This window comes from Coturnix japonica, chromosome W (genome assembly GCF_054131305.1).
Source record: "Coturnix japonica strain WE chromosome W, WE-NBRP24, whole genome shotgun sequence".
Classification (NCBI taxonomy): domain Eukaryota; kingdom Metazoa; phylum Chordata; class Aves; order Galliformes; family Phasianidae; genus Coturnix; species Coturnix japonica.
Window position 1 is genome coordinate 6,695,285 of NC_140701.1, and position 20,001 is coordinate 6,715,285.

Sequence of the window (20,001 nt, forward strand, 5' to 3'; positions counted from 1 at the left end):
TAGAAAGTCCAGTTGAGAAATGCTCACTTTGTCTGGGGAACGCCTCTATGCATCATGAATGAAAAATAAAATAAAATGGGCACGCGACCCTATGAAACTTACCTCTCTGCTCTTGCTGTCAGCCAGACACCTCAGATGAGCATGACGTGTCCCTGCTCCTGAATGAAGATTCACCCAAGTCTGTGTTCCTCTCTGCTCCATCTCTGGCTCTAAAAGAAACACAGACAGAGATGATTACAAGATCCTTTGTGCAGACAAAAGACAAGGGTGCACATGAATTCTGTTTAGCAAGAAATACTACATTCCCAATGGTAGTACTTGAATCCTCCTTTGGGGCTGGAGCTCAACAGGTCAACACATCAGAAATAACACAAAGTGCATCTGGAAGACGTGTCTCAAAGCCCAGAAAATCCAACACGGGAGGGGGCTGGACAGTGGACCACAAGTGTCCATTTCCATTGCAGCTCCCTGTAGAGAACAGCACCAATCAGCAGGTGTGAATCAATTCATTCACAAGCTGCACAATGACTCTGTTCTTTACATGATAAAGAAACACACAGAGATTCCTGACCAAAAAGTTGGGAGTTAATAACGACCAAAGAGGTTCCTGTTCCTACGCCTCATCCTCTCACCCCAACTCCTGGGTGATGCCCACAGGCTTCAAGTCAGCTCTCAAATCCATTGAACTCCAGTCACAGAACTCCATCAAAAAGGATGTCACACATGTGACACTTACATACATTTTGCATCAGAAACAGTGATGCCAGCAGGAGCAGAGAGGTGACTGTCCTCCTGTACTCAGCACTGGTGAGGCCACAACTCTAATTCTGTGTCCAGTTTGTGCCCCTCACTGCAAAAAAGACACTGAGGCATTGGAACTTGTTCAAAGAAGGGCAACAAAGCTGGTGAGGGGTCTGGAGCACAATGGGGCCATATGAGGAGAGGCTGCAGGAGATGGGAATGTCCAGCCTGGAGAAGAGGTGGCTCAGGGGAGACCTCATTGCTCTCTATAACTTCCTGAAGGGAGGTTGCAGTGAGCTGGTGCTTGGCCTCTTCTCTCGTGTCATTACTGATAGAACTAGAGGGAATTGTTCCAAGCTGCGGCAGGAGAGGTTCAGGCTGGACATTAGGAAATATTACTTCTCAGAAAGGGTGGCCAGGCACTGGAATGGACTGCCCAGGGAGGTGGTGGAGTCACCCACCCTGGGGTTGTTCAAGGAACGTCTGCAGAAATCCCTGCTGAAATCCTGACCTCTGCCACAGGTGGCTGAGTGACACAAAAGCTGTGTCCTTGGTTCCCGGCCTTACCTTCACATGCTGTTCATCTTGCTCTGCAGCTCCTGTTCTGAATAGTCTTCTTATATTCCCATGTGATGTACCCTGAAATACATCATTTAGTGAGTCTGAACAAAACCTAAGACATTAATTGGAACTGTGAAGAAATGTTTTTTGCACTTTACTCGGAGGATGTTACATGCTATACCTTCTTTTCTCAATTGTAACACATGATTTTTTATGAAAAGAAACATAGCAAGTCAGCTCTTCAGTGTGCATATTGATGAAACTTGGTGAAATACAACTTTAGAAAAAGGTAATTTGAAAATTTAAATATTCTTATCAGAATCTCTGCTATTAGTTACCGTTCCAATGTTCTGATTTGATGATGATTCTCTCAGAGCTGTTTTGTCACTCGCCACCTCCAATGCACTTCAAGTGCTTTAGGAGCATCACTGGAATTTTAAATAAACTCGATATATTTTAGGAAAGCTGCTACAGATGCACGACTGCAGTACTTTGGAAAAATATAATCTTGATTGAATGCTGAACAGTGTTATTTAATTATAATCCAGGTAATTAAATTAATTAAACCAAGGGAATCACCTCCCAGTCAGTCAGCTCCCACCAGGGAACTCGCTTCCCTGCCAAGCAGATGCAACCAACACAAGCTGCTACATCACTCTAGGGCCCCACTGAGTCTTCCCAAGGGATCTCCAAAGGCTTCCCTGTTGACTTCTGGGAACCTGGAAACACTCACATGGAAGCCAGTGCCCCCTAATGTGCCCCAGAGGTTTCTCAGGGCCCCGCAATTAGCTCTACAGACATCCAGACATGCCCCAGAGCAAGTATGTGTGCTGTAGGGAGCCCAAGAGACATTCCAGAGCACCCTAGTACTCCTCAGTGCGCTCAAGGGTTCTTCACCTGTCTCTAAATATGCCATACTTGACTTTGTTTTCTCTTCTGGAGCTTAGTTCTCAGCTTTGCTTTCTCATGCCATTTATCATTCAGTTTAGAGATTATTTTAACTAAAATATTTTAATCCACCATATTTTCTGAAAACTAAGAATTGATCCCGCTCAAGGAAACAGAAGAGAAAAACATCACCCACAGGCTGCAGATATTTACCTCGACTTCTCTACATGCCTTCCCCAGTGTGCTTTTCAACTCACCTTGCACAGTGACCCTGGCTTTTGTTTCAGAGTCCTCTGTCTCACAGGTGTACTCCCCGCTGTCCTTGGCGGTAGAGTCATGGATGATCAGAATGGCCCCAGTTCCCTCCTGCTGCAAGTCGTACTTCTGGCTTTTTCTGATTGCTTTGCCATCCTTGTACCACCTGATGTTCACATCTGGTTTCGACAGCTCACGGCTCAGGCTGATGTCCTGCCCTGCTGCTGCTGTCTTATCCTCCAGCTGTTTTGTTACCTCAGTAGGTTTTTCTGAAAGAAAACATGCTTTTTGAGTAACATACACTTAGGGTAGGATGCCTCTCTCAAAATACACGCATTTACATGCTGGAGATAAGTTAGAGAGGCACTTGCAACAGAGGCCATCCTACAGCCAGCAGTAATCTGTAAAGTACAGACAATAGAATTCCAGGCACCATTAATTCTCTCTTAAATCTACCCCATTGAGGATGATGAACCATGTCTGAAAACTGCCTCTTCCTTCTCTCCACTGATCACACTGGGAGCCTCAGATGATGCTCTCAGATGCACATGTTCTAGATAGGAATTTGTTGTACAGCTAGATGATGTGAAGGCCATCCCTTCAGCTTATACTTAGAGGATATTTGCTCCCACAGTTCCCTCAACAGATCATTCCTGATTTACTGTTAATGGAACAAGCTGTAGTGAGATGCCCATTTCCAACACTACCCCAGTGCTTTGGGTAGTTCTCACATTTGTGTCAAATGGTTCCTCCTTTTACTTATTTTTAAGAGAAATTCTCAGTGCTTCAAGGTTCAAGTAGAAGGTTGCTATTCACTTTAACCATATTATGAGTTAGCTCTCATGACAATCTTATCAGAAGACAGTTGAAGGAATCAGACCCCAGAATCTCTCCCATCTCATTACCTTTCACAGACAGAGAGGCTTTGGAGGTTAGACCACGGGCAATAAAAACGACTTCCCCAGAGTCAGTAGGAGTCACACTTTTGATAAGGAGAGTCTCTTACCAACCCACGTTAGAAGCTTTAAATCGCCCACCACTTTCCACTCTGCTTCCATTCAGTGTCCACTTGAACTCATCAATGCTTTCATGGGACAGAATGCATTCAAAAGTGCCATCTTCTACCTCCTGGATTTCAGTGTTTTTCAGCCGTTTGCTAATGCCAATATTCAGCTCTGGAAGATAAGAGATAGGTTAGTATGAGGTTTAGATGGAGAAAAGGCATTCGTGACCAATGTGAGTAGCAGTACTGGTGTTTGAACTCAGGATTTGCAGATCATGGCTGCGTTCCTCACTGATGTATTCTCTAAGACATTCTCCACTCAGAATTACCAGAAAGCTATAAAAAAAAAGAGACGTGAATCTCTTGGCTTTGCTCTGGAAGAACTACAAGGAGAGCAGCTCAGTCCATGGAGCACAATGAAGATTCAATGAGCTACAGAGGGAAAAACCTAACAGAGAGGACAACTCTAGGATGCTGCGTGAGAAAAAGGGTTTTGCCTACGACAAGACATTAAATGTTTCTATTAGCTAATTTGTTACCATCCTACCCCTACTGGTGTTCAAACCATTTCTCCATTTTAGGGATGTTTAGAAAGGAAACATTTCCAGGACATTCTTGACGTGTTTTGTGATTTTCACGGCAAAAGGAGATACATTTACTTCAAAAGCAATGGGAATTTTCCAGACATCACTGCGCTAAATTGCAGAAATACAGTTCTATTGTAGAAACTATTAAGGCTCGTGGGGGAATAGGTGTAAGACATAGTGACCACACTGAATGTGCTTTTAGCACTCCTTCACTTTCCACAGTACTTACCCTGAACGCCGACATTTGACTTGGCAACATCAGTGCCAATATCACAGGTATAGAAACCTGCATCTGACTTCTCGAGGTCATGGAGAAGGAGACATAGGGTCTTCCCAGACTGTAGCAGCTCAAACTTGTTGCCAGAAGTGAGCACAACACCGTCCTTTTTCCACACTGGTTTGACCTTCTCTTTAGAGACTTCGCATTCCAATTTAATCACACCCCACTCCTCAACAAAAGCATCATTCAAACACTCCATGAAGACAGCAGGCTTCTCTGCAATTAAACAGGCAAAACAGAACAACGTGATACAGAAGTTGAGACATTTCCAGTTGTGTTCAGATTTTTAAAGAGGTATCAATAAATCTTTACCATTACTGACGACACCAATATAGAACCTAAAGTGGTTTCATGTCTGTTGACTGAATACGCTTTATGGAATTCTCAAGTATTCAGTAGGAGAATACAGGGAACAGGAGGGACAGCCTGCATTGCCGTGGGTGGGACTGATATCATATGAAAAAATTGGGATGTAGCTCTTCTAAAGCTGGAGAGCTGGCATTGCCCTCACGTGGGGCAGAGCTCATACAGCAGGCCACAGTATTAAGAGGATAAGCTGCTGAACACTTTTGATTTTCCTCTTTATTGACTCCTTTTATCTATCTTCTATTTCACACATCAGAGGTTTACACTGAGGAAAAAAGATCCACCAAATGCAAAAGAAAGGAGAAAGAGGAAATCCTTCAAACTCTGAGCGCGTAGAGTAAAAGAGCTTAATTACTGGGGAGAGCAGATTAGAATCACAGTATCCTTAGAATTGGAAGAGACCCTTAAAGGCCATCTAGCCCAGCTCCCCTGCAATAAACAGGGACATTCACAGCTAGATCGGGTTGCTCACAGCCTGGTCATTAGTCATTCCAGAGGCAAAACACACACTGAATGATCTCTCCCTGCAGTCATAAATCCTTGGAGACAACAGCATTGACACTGCATGGCACTGAAGCAGTAAAAAAATTTGCTCCTGTAACTCTCCTTGTGTTAAGTAAAATGATGATAAAAAGCAATTGAATGCTTTGGCAGGACACCAAAACCATCCTCCTTCGTTGATATCTGCTGCAATGGAACCTTCCACTGGAAGAAAGCCCCTGATGACTTGTCACCCCAGAGAAGTGAGCTTTAGAAGCAGGACTGCTGCACAATAGAATGAACTGGAGCTCCTTAGCATCTCTTACATCCAGGAGGGCTGTGATCAGACCCACCTATCACCTTCAGACGCGCGCTTTCTGACACCTTGTCTGACTTCACTGTCACTGGGCCAGCATCCTCAGGCTTAACCTGCTTCACTGTCAGTGTGCAGCAGTTGCCAACGTTCTTGATGTCATTGTAATTGTTGGTGTAAAGGACGTTGCCATTCAGAAACCATTCCACATCCTCGTCATCATGGGACAGCTCGCAGGAGAAGACAGCAGAGCTCTCTTCTTCAATTTCCACATCCTGCAGGTGCTTCCTTACTTCTACATCGTGGGCTGTAGGGAAACAAGGTGAACTGTTACCACTGTTACTATAAAGCATACTGGGATGTGGTAGAATGGCTGGACTAGATAATCTTTGTGTAATCTTCTCAGTGAAGTTTATACATTTGCAAAGTTAGCAGGAGAGAACGGCAGAAATCAACCTCAAGAAGAGAAATCTGAGGTGAAATAGGACATGGAAGAGGCCACCCTCCCTGCTCATACCTTCAGCTGTCAGCGTGGCCTCAGTCTCTGCAATTCCCGCCTTGCACTTGTACACACCAGCATCATCGGGCTTCAGCTTCAGAATCTGGAGCTCTGCTGAATGCTTATCCCTCTTGATCTTGTACTTCTCAGAGGGCTCGATGGGTGTGTGGCCCTTGAACCATTTCACAACCTTTGGAGAAGGCCTGAAGTCACAGGACAGGGTGACAGAATGACATTCCAAAGCTGTCTTGTCCTCCAACTTCCTGGTGATTTGTATATGGTAATCTGAAAAGCAGGGGTGGAAGAGAAGAAAGGATGAGGACAATTGGAAGAAGAGGAAAGTCTCTTGCATCTATTCCATTCCAATTAATTTCATGTTCACAATGGTTCTTTGAACAACTCTAAAGATAAAACAAATGATTGTCTATAGGGAAGGCCATTGATTACATTTCTATAAAGTAATACTGTATAGTATCTACCAAATGCAAGCTCCAGCTCTTGCTCTGTGCTTATTAAATTGCTCCCAGTTGAGGCTTTTATTCAAATAAGAGTGACTTGAAAATATAATAAGTACTTTAGGATGTGAATGGAGACCCTTACACTGGGGACAACAGGAGATAAAAAGCCTGCAAATTTCTTTCAGATAAAATCAATGACAAACTGCATCAAATTTAGGTGCTACCAAACTTAAACTTGTCTACTTCAGAAATACAATTAATTTCACCTGATTTGACTTCTTTGGTATAGCCAAGGACAAAACCTCAGCTCTGTAGATCTGAATAGTAAGCACATCACAACTATTCATACAGATCTTTTACTGAGACGCAGCTGTCTCATTTAGTGTCCAATGACTTTGAACTGGAAATGGAGCAGAACCTCCAGACACACACACAATATTTCAAAGACCCCAGTGAAGGAAGACTGTACATTAATTAATTCTCCATCTTCATGATGTAAACCAAGCCAGGATATGTTACCTCTGACGAGCAGATTGGCTGTGGATTTTGATTTGCCAATTGAGAACTGAATGCTGCCTGTCATATCAGTGGTGGTTTTCAGTATGGTCAGCCGGTGGATGGTGCCTTCTTGCTGCATAATCAAGTTTCTGCCAGCCTGTAAGACTTCCCCACGTAGATACTACTTGGGAGGTTTCACAGAAGGAATGGATATCTCGCATTCGAATTTGGCTTCTTCAGGCTCAGTCACATCCTCATCACACAGCTCCTTTACTAGATTAATGGATTGCTCTTTAAGAAGGATGGAAGGAGAGAAAGCAGAGATTTAGAAGGAATGTAAAAAACCCTTACATTATCACCCTACTTACTCACGTCAGCATTACTGCACATGAACACTACACCTATCACCTCAAAATGCCTTAAAACATCATTAAAAAATACTAGAAAGAAAGGAATGTTGTTAAGAAGTCAGACAATATGACTGACAACCTGAAGAGAGCCCAGATCTTCTGATTCCCAGTCCAACATCCAAATCAAAACATGACCTTCCCACCCCGATATCAAACTCCTCGCATTACGAAGCTGGGGACTGAACTCTTGAGTAGTGTGCTAACTCAAATGTCTCCCTTTTCTTTATCACACTTAACATCATATATATACCCTAACATTGTATATAGTAAAAAAAACAAACAAACTCTGTGCTCTTTTCAAACAACATGAGAAAGTGAAGAAAAAGACAAGCTATGTTTTTTATCCCTCAACGTTCAAACATAAATCTGAAGTCTAGTGGTAGAAAATCAACCTCCTAAGAAAATAATCTGTTTTACTTAGCAAAAGTAAATCCCAAAAGACAAGCTGGATATTTTGAGGGCAGGAAGGTAGGTAGGTAGGTAGGAGTATTTATTTCTGTGAAAGGTCCTGGTGGTGTTTAACTTCCTTGACATTCAAGCAAAGGATGTTAGCTGGTTTATAACATAAGATAATTTAAGCAAAATTATCATCAGAAGCATAATTACCTTTAACGTTAAGATGGGCATGAGATTCTGCCTTTTCTGCTATAGATTTTATTTCTGCTGCATCCTTGACTTGGACGCGTGTGTAAGTCAGCGAGTAGGTCATTCCTGAAGCAGAGAACCACAGAGTCACTAAGGCTGGAAAAGACCACTAAGGTCATCTAGTCCAACCGCCAACTCATCCCTACCAAACTGTGCTCTTGAGAGCAAACCCACAACTACACTTGGCTTCCTTGAGCAAACAGCTCTGAGGCACATGGCCAGGCTGAGCATCATCCAACTGGTTTCACAGCATCACTGCCTGTTCTCTCATGTCAATGAAACCACCCATTCCCTCACATCCACATCCCACCAAAGCTGCTTAGTGCTCCCAAAGCGAATGCTCACCAGTTGTTTCCAACTTGAAGGTCATCTTCTGGCCAGCAGCCTCGCAGATGTATTCTCCAGCATCTTTCTTCTCCAGCTGCTCCACAACCAGACGCTGTGTTTTGCCCACAGATTCCATTCTGAACTTTCTGGAGGAGGCAAGCAGTCTTCCATCCTTGTACCATTTTACTTCGGTTGGATCCTGTGCTACTTCACAGCTGAGGGAGGCACTTGCTGCCAGGGCAGCACTCACCTCTTTCTGCACCTGCTCCTGGTTTATAAACACAGGTTTTGGCTCTGAGGGAAGAAAAGAAAAAGTATTGACTGAGGGACTGAAATGAGACCATCTTGCAGGTTTGTATGTACAGGTTGGAACAGGTTTAGGTTACCACTTGTGCCCAAACTAATAGCCTTCACTAGAGAATATCAGCTCTTCTGTTAAAACTAAGTGTCAAATCTAGGCAAGAAAGAACCGAGGAACTGAAGGAACCAAGAGGGTCCTTGAACACCAGTCCCATGGTTGCAAGTCACTATGCAAACATATTGAACCCAAAAGAACATCTGTCCTGCAGGCAACCAAAACCTGAGTTCCTTTTACTTAAGACCCACTGTGAAACATCAAAACACATAAACGTGTGATAGTCAAATCACTGGCTGCCTTTTCATGACCCAGAACAGTACTCCTGGCTTCCTGAACAGACTCCTCATGGCCTCTACCATTGCCACAACTGTGACTGTCAAAGGCATAAAGGAAATATGCTCACCAACGCAGTCCTTTCTTCTTTGTGTGTGATTTGCAGCTATCTATTTTGCTTTGAGCTCTGGGAATAGTCAGCTCTACCAGGTCTCTTACTGTGAGGAGCAGACTCACCTATCCAGATGCAGCCTCCAACATAAAGGCATAGTAAAAAGTCAGTGTACTACTAGGAGAAGTTCCTGCTTCTCCTGCCATGAAAGGCTGCACGCACAACATGCACTCCAGCCTCACTGCACATACTTATCTTAGTCAAATGTTTCTGTGAACAGGAATTACAGTTTGGGATCTCAGGCACAGGAGAGATTTGAATAATATCTTGAATATTGCTTCCACTGTACATATATCAGTAATTATTATTCTACAGACAGACTGAAACAGGTCTTTGTGCCATACTAAAACCAAATACTTTCTACAAACCCAGGCAATCAAGTCTAGGGAAAAAACCTCAGCACAGACTACTGCAACTGGATCACTGTATAATAGAAACTAGATTTTACTTTACTGTTCTCTGCTGTATTTCAGACAACACCTGTTTTACCTGTGACATGAATCTTGAAGGTGAGTTTCTGGCCAGCAGCCTCGCAGCTGTACTCCCCTGCATCTTTCTTCTCCACCTGGCTCAGCACCAGCCAACGCTGTTTGCCCTCTGACTCCACCCTGAACTTCTTGCACCAGGTGATCAGTTTCCCCTCCTTGTACCACTTCACCTCCGTCTTCTCCTGGGCCACCTCGCAGCTCAGCGTGGCATTTTCTGTTGGTGCAGCCTTCACCTCCTTCTGCTCCTTCTGCTTGTTGATAAAGGCATCCTCTGCTTCTGGAACTGGAAGACATTGGGTAAAATAGACATTAGATATGAACAGCTTGTGACTGGAAGATATTTAAAGTTGCTTCTGTGTCGTATTGGGCCATTTCCTGGAGCAACACTGCTTCACAGTGTTTATCACACATTATAAAGCATCCTCAGCACAGTCCATATGGTCATCCCATCCCTCTGGGTAGTCTTTACTATCAGCTGGGACTCTTTATTTTCAGATTTCTTCGAATGAAGACAATGACAGATCTATATATATAGATATATATATACCACACCTACACCCCCACAATCTGTTACAACTCCATATTCCTCCCCATATTTGCCCCCGACAGCCCCCAGTAGCCCCATATCACCCTAAGGCCCCCACAACCCTCTATCTCTCCATACACCACCCGTTAAAGCCCCATACCTGCCCATATCCTCCAATAGCTCCCCACAACCCCTACACACCCTCAGAGCCCCCTAGAGCCCCTAGTCCTCCTATGGCCCACCACAGCCCCATATCCCCCCTACAGTCCCCCTCAGCTCCTTTTACAGCCCCTGCACAGCTCTATAGAACAGTCTTATAGAACTACCTCTAGTAGAAGCAATCTCCACACAGAGATCCTTTCCCAGTGGCACTCAGCCCTTCAGTGGGGTCTAAGAGAGCTGCAGCCAGACTCAAACACAACTGCTCACACAGCTCAGCTGCCTTCACCTGTGCTCCTGACGCTGACACATTGCAGCCCCACATCCCCCTCTGCCCCCCCACAGCCCCACACCCCCCTGTCCTCCCCGCACTCCCCATCAGCCCATCCCACCTCAGTGCTGCCTCTGTCTCTTCTCTCCTCTCCCCGTCCCAGCGCCGGCCTCCCACGGCCTCCCATTGGGCAGCGGCAGCTCTGCCGGCTCCGATTGGCTGAGCTGCAGTGCGCGGGAGTGGCCATTGTGGGGGGGGGCAGAGGGGGATGTGGGGACTGCTTCCCAGTTGAGACTACCTCAGCTTTCTGGTCAAGGCATCGACATTGGTGAGTTTTCCTTTGCTAATAACTTTTGACTAAAAAATAACAAAAAAAATAAATAAATAAATGCCACAACACAAAGCAGAACACACACACAAAAACCCACAAAAACAAGGAACTTGGATTTAATGGATGCTGAAGATTCAACACCTGTGCATTTGTCATGTGAGTTACTTATTTCTTTTGCCCTTAGTTTGGACACAAATGGCATTATTTTCTTCACAGTAACAGAAATGGGAAAAGGAACTGAACTTCTGAAGTTCAAACTTCTGGGTTGTTTTTTTTCTTTTTTTTTTTTTTTTTTTTTTTTTGCCTCTTGGAGACACCTGTATTTGGTGGTGGAATTCAAATTCATATAGAATCCAGCCCCAGAGAAAAGCAAATGTAGCCAGCAGGACTTGAGGGCTGAGCTGTAGGAATGGAAGCGTCCTCTGCTGTTTGAAACAGAGCGCTTTTCTAAGCTGTGTTTCAGCAGAAACCAGGTAGTGCTGGGAACAGGCAACTATTGGCAAGGGCTCAGTGCAGCTCATCACTCACCCTGCACCACGACTGACAGCATGCTCTGTTTTCTCTCTCCAGACCAAGTTCTCCCAGTAAGAGGGCAGAGTCAGCAGCTGGCAGTTGGCGTTCCTGCTTCTGCCTGGGCAAACCATCCCCTGTGGCCGAGAACCAACTGCAGAGCAGTGCCAGGGAGCCCTCTGAAGCTGAAGTCTTGGTCCTGGCAGGTAAGGGTGCAAATCCAGCTTTCAAAACACTGCTTGTCAGCAACACAGGTAGAATTCATGCTTTCAGTGGGCTTGTACCTCTTTCTGTATTCCTGCGTTCGAGCCATGCCTGACATCTTTGGTTGACTCTTGTCTTTCCCAAATGAGTCTCGCAAGCTGCTTGAAACCTGCTTGACAGGCAGCACCAAGCCTTTGCCTCCTTGGATAGTGAAAGTTTACACTAACTGCTGTGTATCTACTCTTTCCAGGTGAATCCATCCCTTGCCAGTGCAGGAACACCCCGGCAAGTAGCGATGATGCACCGTGTGCTTCCATCAATGGAGTGCAGTTAGGATGCATGAGTCACTGCAGTTCCAAGGACAGCCTTTCACGTGACAGCAATGATGGAGAGGAGGAGGTCTGACCTATTCAGTTTTGAGCCTCTCCATGCAGGAAAACCTTGCGGTTCTGGAATGTCTTCACCTACGAAGGTAGTGAGGGATTTGGAGCACAGGCCGTACAAGGAGCAGCTGACGGTGTTGGGATTGTTCAGCCTGTAGAAGAGGAGGCTCAGGAGAGACCTTATAACTCTCTATAACATCCTGAAGGTAGGTTGTAGTGAGCTGGGGGTTGGCCTCTTCTCTCGAGTAATCAGTGATAGAACTAGAGGGAATGGTTTTAAGCTGCGCCAGGGAAGATTCAGGCTGGACATTAGGAAATGATGATACATTACTTCTCAGAAAGGGTAGTCAGGCACTGGAATGAACTGCCCAGAGAGGTGGTGGAGTCAACGACCATGGGAGTGTTCAAGAAACGTTTGGATGTGATGTATGGAATATGATTTATCCGGGAAGTATTGGCAATGGTTGGACCAGATGATCTTCTAGGTCTTTTCCAACCTTGATAATTCTGTGATTCTGAGCTGAGAAGCTTTTCTTGCTCAAGTCCTGCTTCCAAGTTTAACCACCTATGGGGAAGTAGATGTCACTTTTCTAGTGTCCTTCAATTCCGTGTCTGCATTTTCCTAAAAGTAAAAGAATTTGGAGGTAACCAGCTGCAGTGAAGTGAGCGATTTCAGTGCCTGTTTCTGATGGTGGCAATGAGTTCAGAGGTCATACTTAATTGACGATTCCTGTTTCCATTCTGACAAAGGATGTAGTTGCAGCTGACTTCCTGAGGCTGCCATACGTGGTGGTGATGCAACCTTGGGCTTCTTGGGGATTTGCATGACTCCCACCTTTCCTTTCTGTGTCTTGCAGGTCAGCTGGTGCTGGAAGCGGCCGGTATCTGAGCAGGAATGAAGGTGAGTGCAGGAGCAGCTGCTGAGGGGAGGAAGGAAGTCCATGCTAATGAGCTCTGAAGCATCTGCAGGTACGGTACCAAAGGAGGCAGCAGTGATGCAGGGGGCTCCCCAGCAGGAAGCTGGCTGATCCAAATGCTTGCTGAGAGTTTGGAAGCCCAAGCCCTTATGGTCTCTGTAAGGGTGGCTAATAAAAAGATGTTAACCAAGATGGTGGTAAATAGTCAAAGGTTGTTAGCAAAGGAAAACTCACCAATGTCGATGTTTTGACCAGAAAGCTGAGGCAGTCTCAACTGGGGAGCAATCTCCAAGAGATGCTGCCTCAGTGGTGGTCAGCCTTTAAATGAGGTCTCAGAGGAGGTGGAGTCGAGGTCCACCCTTTCTGTGAGCACAGCTCCATTACTCTCACCTGTGCTCCCGCAGCTGACCCAACACTTGCCTCAGCTGATTAATCAGAGGTTCAAGGTGTGATTTCCCATACAATCTCTAAGCTGAAGGCAGCATCTCCTTGATCTGATGGTGGTGTGCCTGAGTGAGGGAGTGATCCAAGCTGGATGCAGAAGAGTCATCTTGATTTCTCTCCTATTTTACTTCAGATGACACCTATTGGGTGTTGGTTTCTTAAAATTTGGATCTAGGAGGTGGCCTCTCCCTTTGCTTCTGGTGAAAGCTGCAGCAGGAGTAGAAGACAAAGAGGTTTTCTTGGTGGCAGCAACACCGATTATTTGATTCAAATGTAGAACTGTGATGAAAATGCTGAAGAACAGATCTGCCTCAAAGACATGCTTGATCATATAAGGAATGAGCATGTGATCCAAGACAGCCAGCGTGGCTTTAGCAGGGGAAGGCCATGCCTAACCAATCTGGTGCTCTTCTATGATGGAGTGACTGCATTTGTGGACAAAAGGAAGGAAACTGATGTCATTGACCTGGACTTGAGCAAGATCTTTGACATGGCCCTCCACCACATCCTTATCTCTAAACTGGAGGGATGTGGATTTGACAGGTGGACCACCTGGTGGATAAGGGATTGGTTGAAAGGCCACAGACAGAGGGTGGTGATTCATGGTTCGATGTCCAGGTGAAGGCTGATAACAAGTGGTGTCATCCAGGAGTCTGTCTTGGGACCAGTGCTTTTTAACATGGTTATCAGTGACACCAATGATGCAATGGAGTGCACCCTCTGCTGTTTGCTGAGTGGTGCGGCTGATGCAGTGGAAGGAAGGGATGCCATTCAGAGGGAGCTCAACCGAGAGGTTGGCCTAGGTGAATCTAATGAGGTTCAAGACAGCAAAGTGCAAGGTTTTGCACTTGGGCTGGAGGAATCCCAGGCATTTCTACAGCCTGGGAGGAGCAGTCCTTAAGAGAAGCCCCGCAGAGAAGGACCTGGGGGTCCTGGTGGATGAAAAACAGAACGTGAGCCATCAGCGTGCTCTTGCAGCTCAGAGAGCAAATGGTCCCCTGGGCTCCATCAGAAGAGGGGATGGCCAGCAGGGACAGGGAGGCGATTGATCTTCATGATCCTTGAGGTCCCTTCCAGCCCGGGCCATTCTATGATTCTGTGATTACACTCACTGACAGAAATAACGGCAGCTGTACAGAAGCTGGATATATTTTGGGACAGTTCTTGTAACCAGCTGATTTTAAGACCTTGCCCAAGTCGTGAGTCTTAATTGCATGTCAGAAGAAAGCTGGGAAAGTGGTTATTGCTCATTCTTTCTCATTTGCTGATTCTTTCTTTAGTGTTCCTTTTCCAAAGGAGATTCTGGTGATGGAAGCAGTTGAAGAAAGAACCAAAGCAGCCCTTGCCAAGAGTGCTTGAAGTCCCTGTGGAGAGAAGCAAAGAACTTGGGCTTCCTCTGGGATGCTCCCCACCATGTCTCAGGAAGGAGACCAACTGCTGTTCCACTTTCTGCTCTGTGTGTGGAAAGGTACGTCTGGGTTTCTTCTGCTTGTTTTTTCTTTCTTTTTCTGGCTTTGAAGGAGAAGGGGTGGAGCAAGGGGAGACCCACTGGTCATTTGTTACCTCAAGAGCAGGATGGATTTTACATTCACTGTGAAAAACCTGGGCTAGTAGCATGGGCATGTTTCAGGCTGGACTCTTCTTTTGCTGCTTGGTTTCCTTTTGGCTACAGGGAGACAGCTGTCTAAAGGTGTGTTTTCAAACCCACTCTCCAAAACCATGTTTCATTGTTGCAGGTGGTTCAGTGTGCTCTTGCAGTGCAGATGCTGTAGTTTGCTGTAGAATCTGAATGGTTTCTGTTCCTAGGGGAGGACTGGGAGGAGGTAGTGAGAAGAGAATTCAATGCCTGAGGTGTATCTTAGTGAGAAATGTTGGCATGAGGTGCTGAAAGTCTTGAGCTGTCAAAGGCCAGTGAGGCTCAGACTCCTTAACCTGCTGGAGCAGGGTGGAAGCAAGGAGTGGGCACTGCCGTCCCACAAGCGGCACTTGGTTCTGGTCTTCCAGGTCTGTGCTGGCCTGGATTTCTTCTGAGAAGTTTGTTGGAGCTGCTTGGAGTAGTGAAGGGTGGGGAAGAAGTGCTGCTCAAGAGCTAAGGCTCGGCTTGATCATTTTGGATGGATTTAACCATGGTATCTGAAGACATAGTTTCCATCAGAATGATCCCAGCATTGTGCAAGTGTCTCAGCTGAAGCCCCTGAGCAGATGTGTGAGACCACCCGCCTCCTCCAGATGAGCCATAGGAAAGCTGACTGTGCCCAGTAATTACAGCTTCTGCAGATTGAATGTGCTTCCAAGTGTTTTCCTTAGTGATCAATCATGTCCCAGCACTCTGATATTCCATCTCTGTCACAATCTGGAGCATCTCTGCAAACCTTGGGTGCTCATTCCCACCAGCGTTTCTTCCTTTCTCTCTTTAGAATCAGTGTGGTGCAGTTCCCTGTGTTTGTGAGCAGCAGCCAGCAGGCTGCAAGAGATCCAATGGCAGCTTTCAGCACACAGAGGGATGTGATGGGGACAGACTGTCCTTACCGCCATGCATAAGTGAGTTTTTACCGTCCTCTCTCAAGAAGTATGAAAGAATAGAGTTTGAATGATACTTGTGAGCAGGTGCTGTGCTGTAGGGGATGTCAGGTAACCATTCCTATGGGGGTGCGGGAAGGAGCAGTGAAAGTGATGTATTAGTTTGTGTTTTGGCTGTTAAAGAGGAGTTCCATTTCTGGAAGCAAAACTATGGGCTAAGATGGAAAACAGAAGGGAGAAGGCTGATACCTGGATCGTGGGCTGAGCTTTGGTGACTGCAGCCATTTGCAGTAGAAGTTTTGCTGTTTTGCACAGTGGGGTTCAGAATGGGAGCTGATGATGAATGGGAGCTGCTCGAGGGACAGACTTCCATGTACAAGTTCCAGTGCCTCAATGACTTTCTTGTAGCGAGGAACCCCAAACTGAACGTAAGACTTGAGGCGCAGCCTCCCCAGTGTTGAGTCCAAGGGGATGATTACCTCTCTGCTCCTGCTGGCCACACTATTTCTTAGACAGGCCAGGATGCCGTGGGCCTTCTTGGCCACCTGGGCACACTGTTGGCTCATGTTCAGCTGAGCATCGACCAACAGCCCCAGGTCCATTTCCTCTGCACAGTCCTGCAGCCACTCAGCCCCAGGCCTATAGCGCTGCATGGGGTTATTGTGGCCAAAGTGCAGGACCTGGCACTTGGCCTGGGTGTACCACATCCCATTCACCTCAGCCCAGTGAGGTTGATCCAGCTTATCTAGATCCCTCTGAAGGGGCCTCCCTTCCCTCAGGCAGATCAACACCACCTCCCAGTCAAAAGACAAAAAGAGAAGAAAGCAGAAATGAAGAAGGCTTCTCTGAGAGCTGCCCCTGCACCTGCAGAGGTGAGTCCTTGTTATGGACAGACACAGCTCTTGTTGTCAGGGCCTCCATCTGTGCGACATGAATGAGACTGTAAAATCCTGAGGGAAGTGGTGTCCTGGTTCTGTACTTGCTTTTTTCCTTTGCAGTTTTTGAAGTGTTGCACAAAATGAAGGAGAAATCTCTAAAGCAGGTGGTCGGGATGCTGGCATGGTGATGTTACTTAGTAATTAGTGCTATTATTTTGTAGTATATTAATAGTTTGCTAATAAACAAAAAACAAGGGGGGGAGGAAGGCGTTCTGATAACAGAGGATGCTGAGAAGGCAGAAACACTGAATGCCTTCTTTGCTTCTGTCTTTAGTGAAAAGGCTCTCCCTCAGAAATCCCAGACCCTGGAGGTTAATGAGAGAGTCTGGATAATAGGAGATTTCTCTTTAGTCAGGGAAGAGGTGGTCTGTGATTGCCTAGGAAACATTAATGTCCATAAATACATGGGATGGGTGCATGGGGTGCATCCACGGGTGCTGAGAGAACTGGTGGAGGTCATTGCTGAGCTGCTCTCTGTAATCTTTCAGAGGTCTTGGAGAACTGGGGAGGTGCCTGAAGACTGGAGGATGACCAATGTCACTGCAGTCTTCAAAAAGGGCAAGAAGGAAGAGCCAGGTAATTATAGGCCAGTCAGCCTCACCTCTGTCCCAGGGAATGTGATGGAACAGCTTGTGCTGGATGCCATCTCCAGAGAACTGGGTGATAAGGAGGTTATCAGGAGTACTCAGCATGGGTTCACCAAGGGGAGGTCGTGCTTGACCAACCTGGTGGCCTTTTATGAAGATGTCACTAGCTGGGTGGACGGGGCTAGAGTGGTAGATGTAGTCTACCTTGATTTCAGAAAGGTTTTTGATACTGTCCCCCACGACATCCTTATAACAAAGCTGAGGAAGTATGGGATAGATGAGTGGACAGTGAAGTGGGTCGTGAACTGTCTGACTGGCAGAGTGCAGAGGGTTGTCGTTGGTGGTGCTGAGAGGGGATTTGATCCAGGTTTATAAATACCTGAGGTGTGGGGGCCATAGTGGCACGGCTGGTCTCTTTTCAGTAGTGCGTGGGGACAGGACTAGGGGTAATGGGCTGAAACTTCTGCATAGGAAGTTCCGCACTAATGTGTGCAAGAACCTCTTTACGGTGAGGCTGACGGAGCACTGGAACAGGCTGCCCAGGGAGGTGGTGGAGTCTCCTTCTCTGGAGATATTCAAGACCCGCCTGAACACCTACCTGTGCAACGTGGTGTAGGGAACCTGCCATGGCAGGGGGGTTGGACTCAATGATCACTAGAGGTCCCTTCCAACCCCTACAATTCTGTGATTCTGTTGGAAGGTGGGAATGCAAGAGAGAATATTGCGAGCAAAAGCTGTGGAGCGAGATAAATGGCATGAGAAAGCAAAGCTGAGAACTAAGGAAAGCTCCAGAAGAGAAAACAAAGTCCAGTAGGGCATATTTAGAGACAGGTGAAGCATCCATGAGTGCACTGAGGAGTACTAGGGTGCTCTGGAATGTCTCTTGGGCTCCCTACAGCACACATACTTGCTCTGGGGCATGTCTGGATGTCTGTAGAGCTAATTGTGGGGCCCTGAGAAACGTCTGGGGCACATTAGGGGGCACTGGCTTCCATGTGAGTGTTCCCAGGTTCCCAGAAGTCAACAGGGAAGCCTTTGGAGACCCCTTGGGAAGACTCAGTGGGGCCCTAGAGTGATGTAGCAGCTTGTGTTGGTTGCATCTGCTTGGCAGGGAAGCGATTTCCCTGGTGAGAGCTGAGTGACTGGAAGGTGATTTCCTTGGTTTAATTAATTTAATTACCTGGATTATAATTAAATAACACTGTTCAGCGTTCATTAAAGATTTCTTTTTTTTCCAAAGTACTTCAGTTGTGCAGCTGTAGCAGCTTTGCTAAGATATATCGAGTTTATTCAAAATTCCAGTGATGCTCCTAAAGCACTTGAAGTGCATTGGAGGTGGCGAGTGACAAAACAGCTCTGAGAGACACATCATCAGATCAGAACATTGGAACGGTAACTAATAGCAGAGATTCTGATAAGAATATTGAAGTTTTCAAATTACCTTTTCTTAAAGTTGTATTTCACCAAGTTTCATCAATGTGCACACTGAAGAGCTGACTTGTTATCTTTCTTTTTATAAAAAATCATGTGTTACAATTGAGAGCAGAAGTTATAGGATGGAACATTCTCCAAGTAAAGTGCAAAAGACATTTCTTCATAGTTCCAATTAATGTCTTATGTTTTGTTCAGACTCACTAAATGATGTATTTCAGGGTACATCATGTGGGAATATAAGAAGACTATTCAGAGCAGAAGCTGCAGAGCAAGATGAACGACATGAGAAGGTAAGGCTGGGAACCAAGGACACAGCTTTTGTGTCACTCAGCCACCTGTGGCAGAGGTCAGGATTTCTGCAGGGATGGGAAATCATCCCATCACTTAGTGCCTTACAAGGAGCTGAGAAGCTTTTCTTGCTCAAGTCCTGCTTCCAAGCTTAACCACCTACAATGAAGTAGATGTCACTTTGCTGGTGTCTTTCAATTCCGTGTCTGCATTTTCCCAAAATCAGGAGGTAACCAGCTGCAGTGAAGTGAGCGATTTCAGTGCCTGTTTCTGATGGTGGCAATGAGTTCAGAGGTCACAATTAACTGACGATTCCTGTTTCCATTCTGACAAAGGCTGTAGTTGCAGCTGACTTCCTGAGGCTGCCATACGTGGTGGTGATGCAGCCTTGGGCTTCTTGGGGATTTGCATGACTCCCACCTTTCCTTTCTGTGTCTTGCAGGTCAGCTGGTGCTGGAAGCAGCCGGTATCTGAGTAGGAATGAAGGTGAGTGCAGGAGCAGCTGCTGAGGGGAGGAAGGAAGTCCATGCTAATGAGCTCTGGAGCATCTGCGGGTCTGGTACCAGAGGAGGCAGCAGTGATGCTGGAGGGCACGTGGTGAGTGCGTGGACAGGGTGGCACAAACGTGTGCGTGTGCTGAGGAGTTGGGTTGCACACAGGTGCACACAAAGGGGTGTTTGTGGAAGGTGTAGGCACGTACGTGTTCCCAGGGGTGGTTTGCACACGTCTGTGAATGCAAAGGAGGGCACACGATGCGGTGTGTGCATGGAGGTGTGCAAAGCAGGCAGGGTGGCACACGGGTGTGCATGTGCACATGGATAGGGGAAGGCTGGGGTTACAGGTTGACCTGTGCTGAGGTGAGTGGGGGCTCACGGTGTTGCTCAGTG

The 20,001-nt window shown here is 46.3% G+C and overlaps 2 protein-coding genes across 2 annotated transcripts in view; both read right to left on the reverse strand.

Annotated features, from left to right (window-relative positions):
• LOC146754426 (uncharacterized) overlaps positions 1-20,001 on the reverse strand; it is a 599,901-nt gene that overhangs the window by 332,891 nt on the left and 247,009 nt on the right. Inside the window, exon 2 of the mRNA XM_085527628.1 lies at positions 7,104-7,110. Coding sequence (XP_085383754.1) covers positions 7,104-7,110 — 7 coding nt within the window. The remainder of the gene's footprint in view (positions 1-7,103; positions 7,111-20,001) is intronic.
• On the reverse strand, positions 3,448-4,519 carry LOC146754440 (obscurin-like). Its single transcript, XM_085527457.1, has 2 exons — positions 4,265-4,519; positions 3,448-3,620 (listed from the first exon to the last, which is right to left on the reverse strand). The coding sequence occupies exons 1-2, from the start codon at positions 4,512-4,514 to the stop codon at positions 3,448-3,450; spliced, it is 423 nt and encodes a 140-aa protein (XP_085383583.1). The 5' UTR covers positions 4,515-4,519.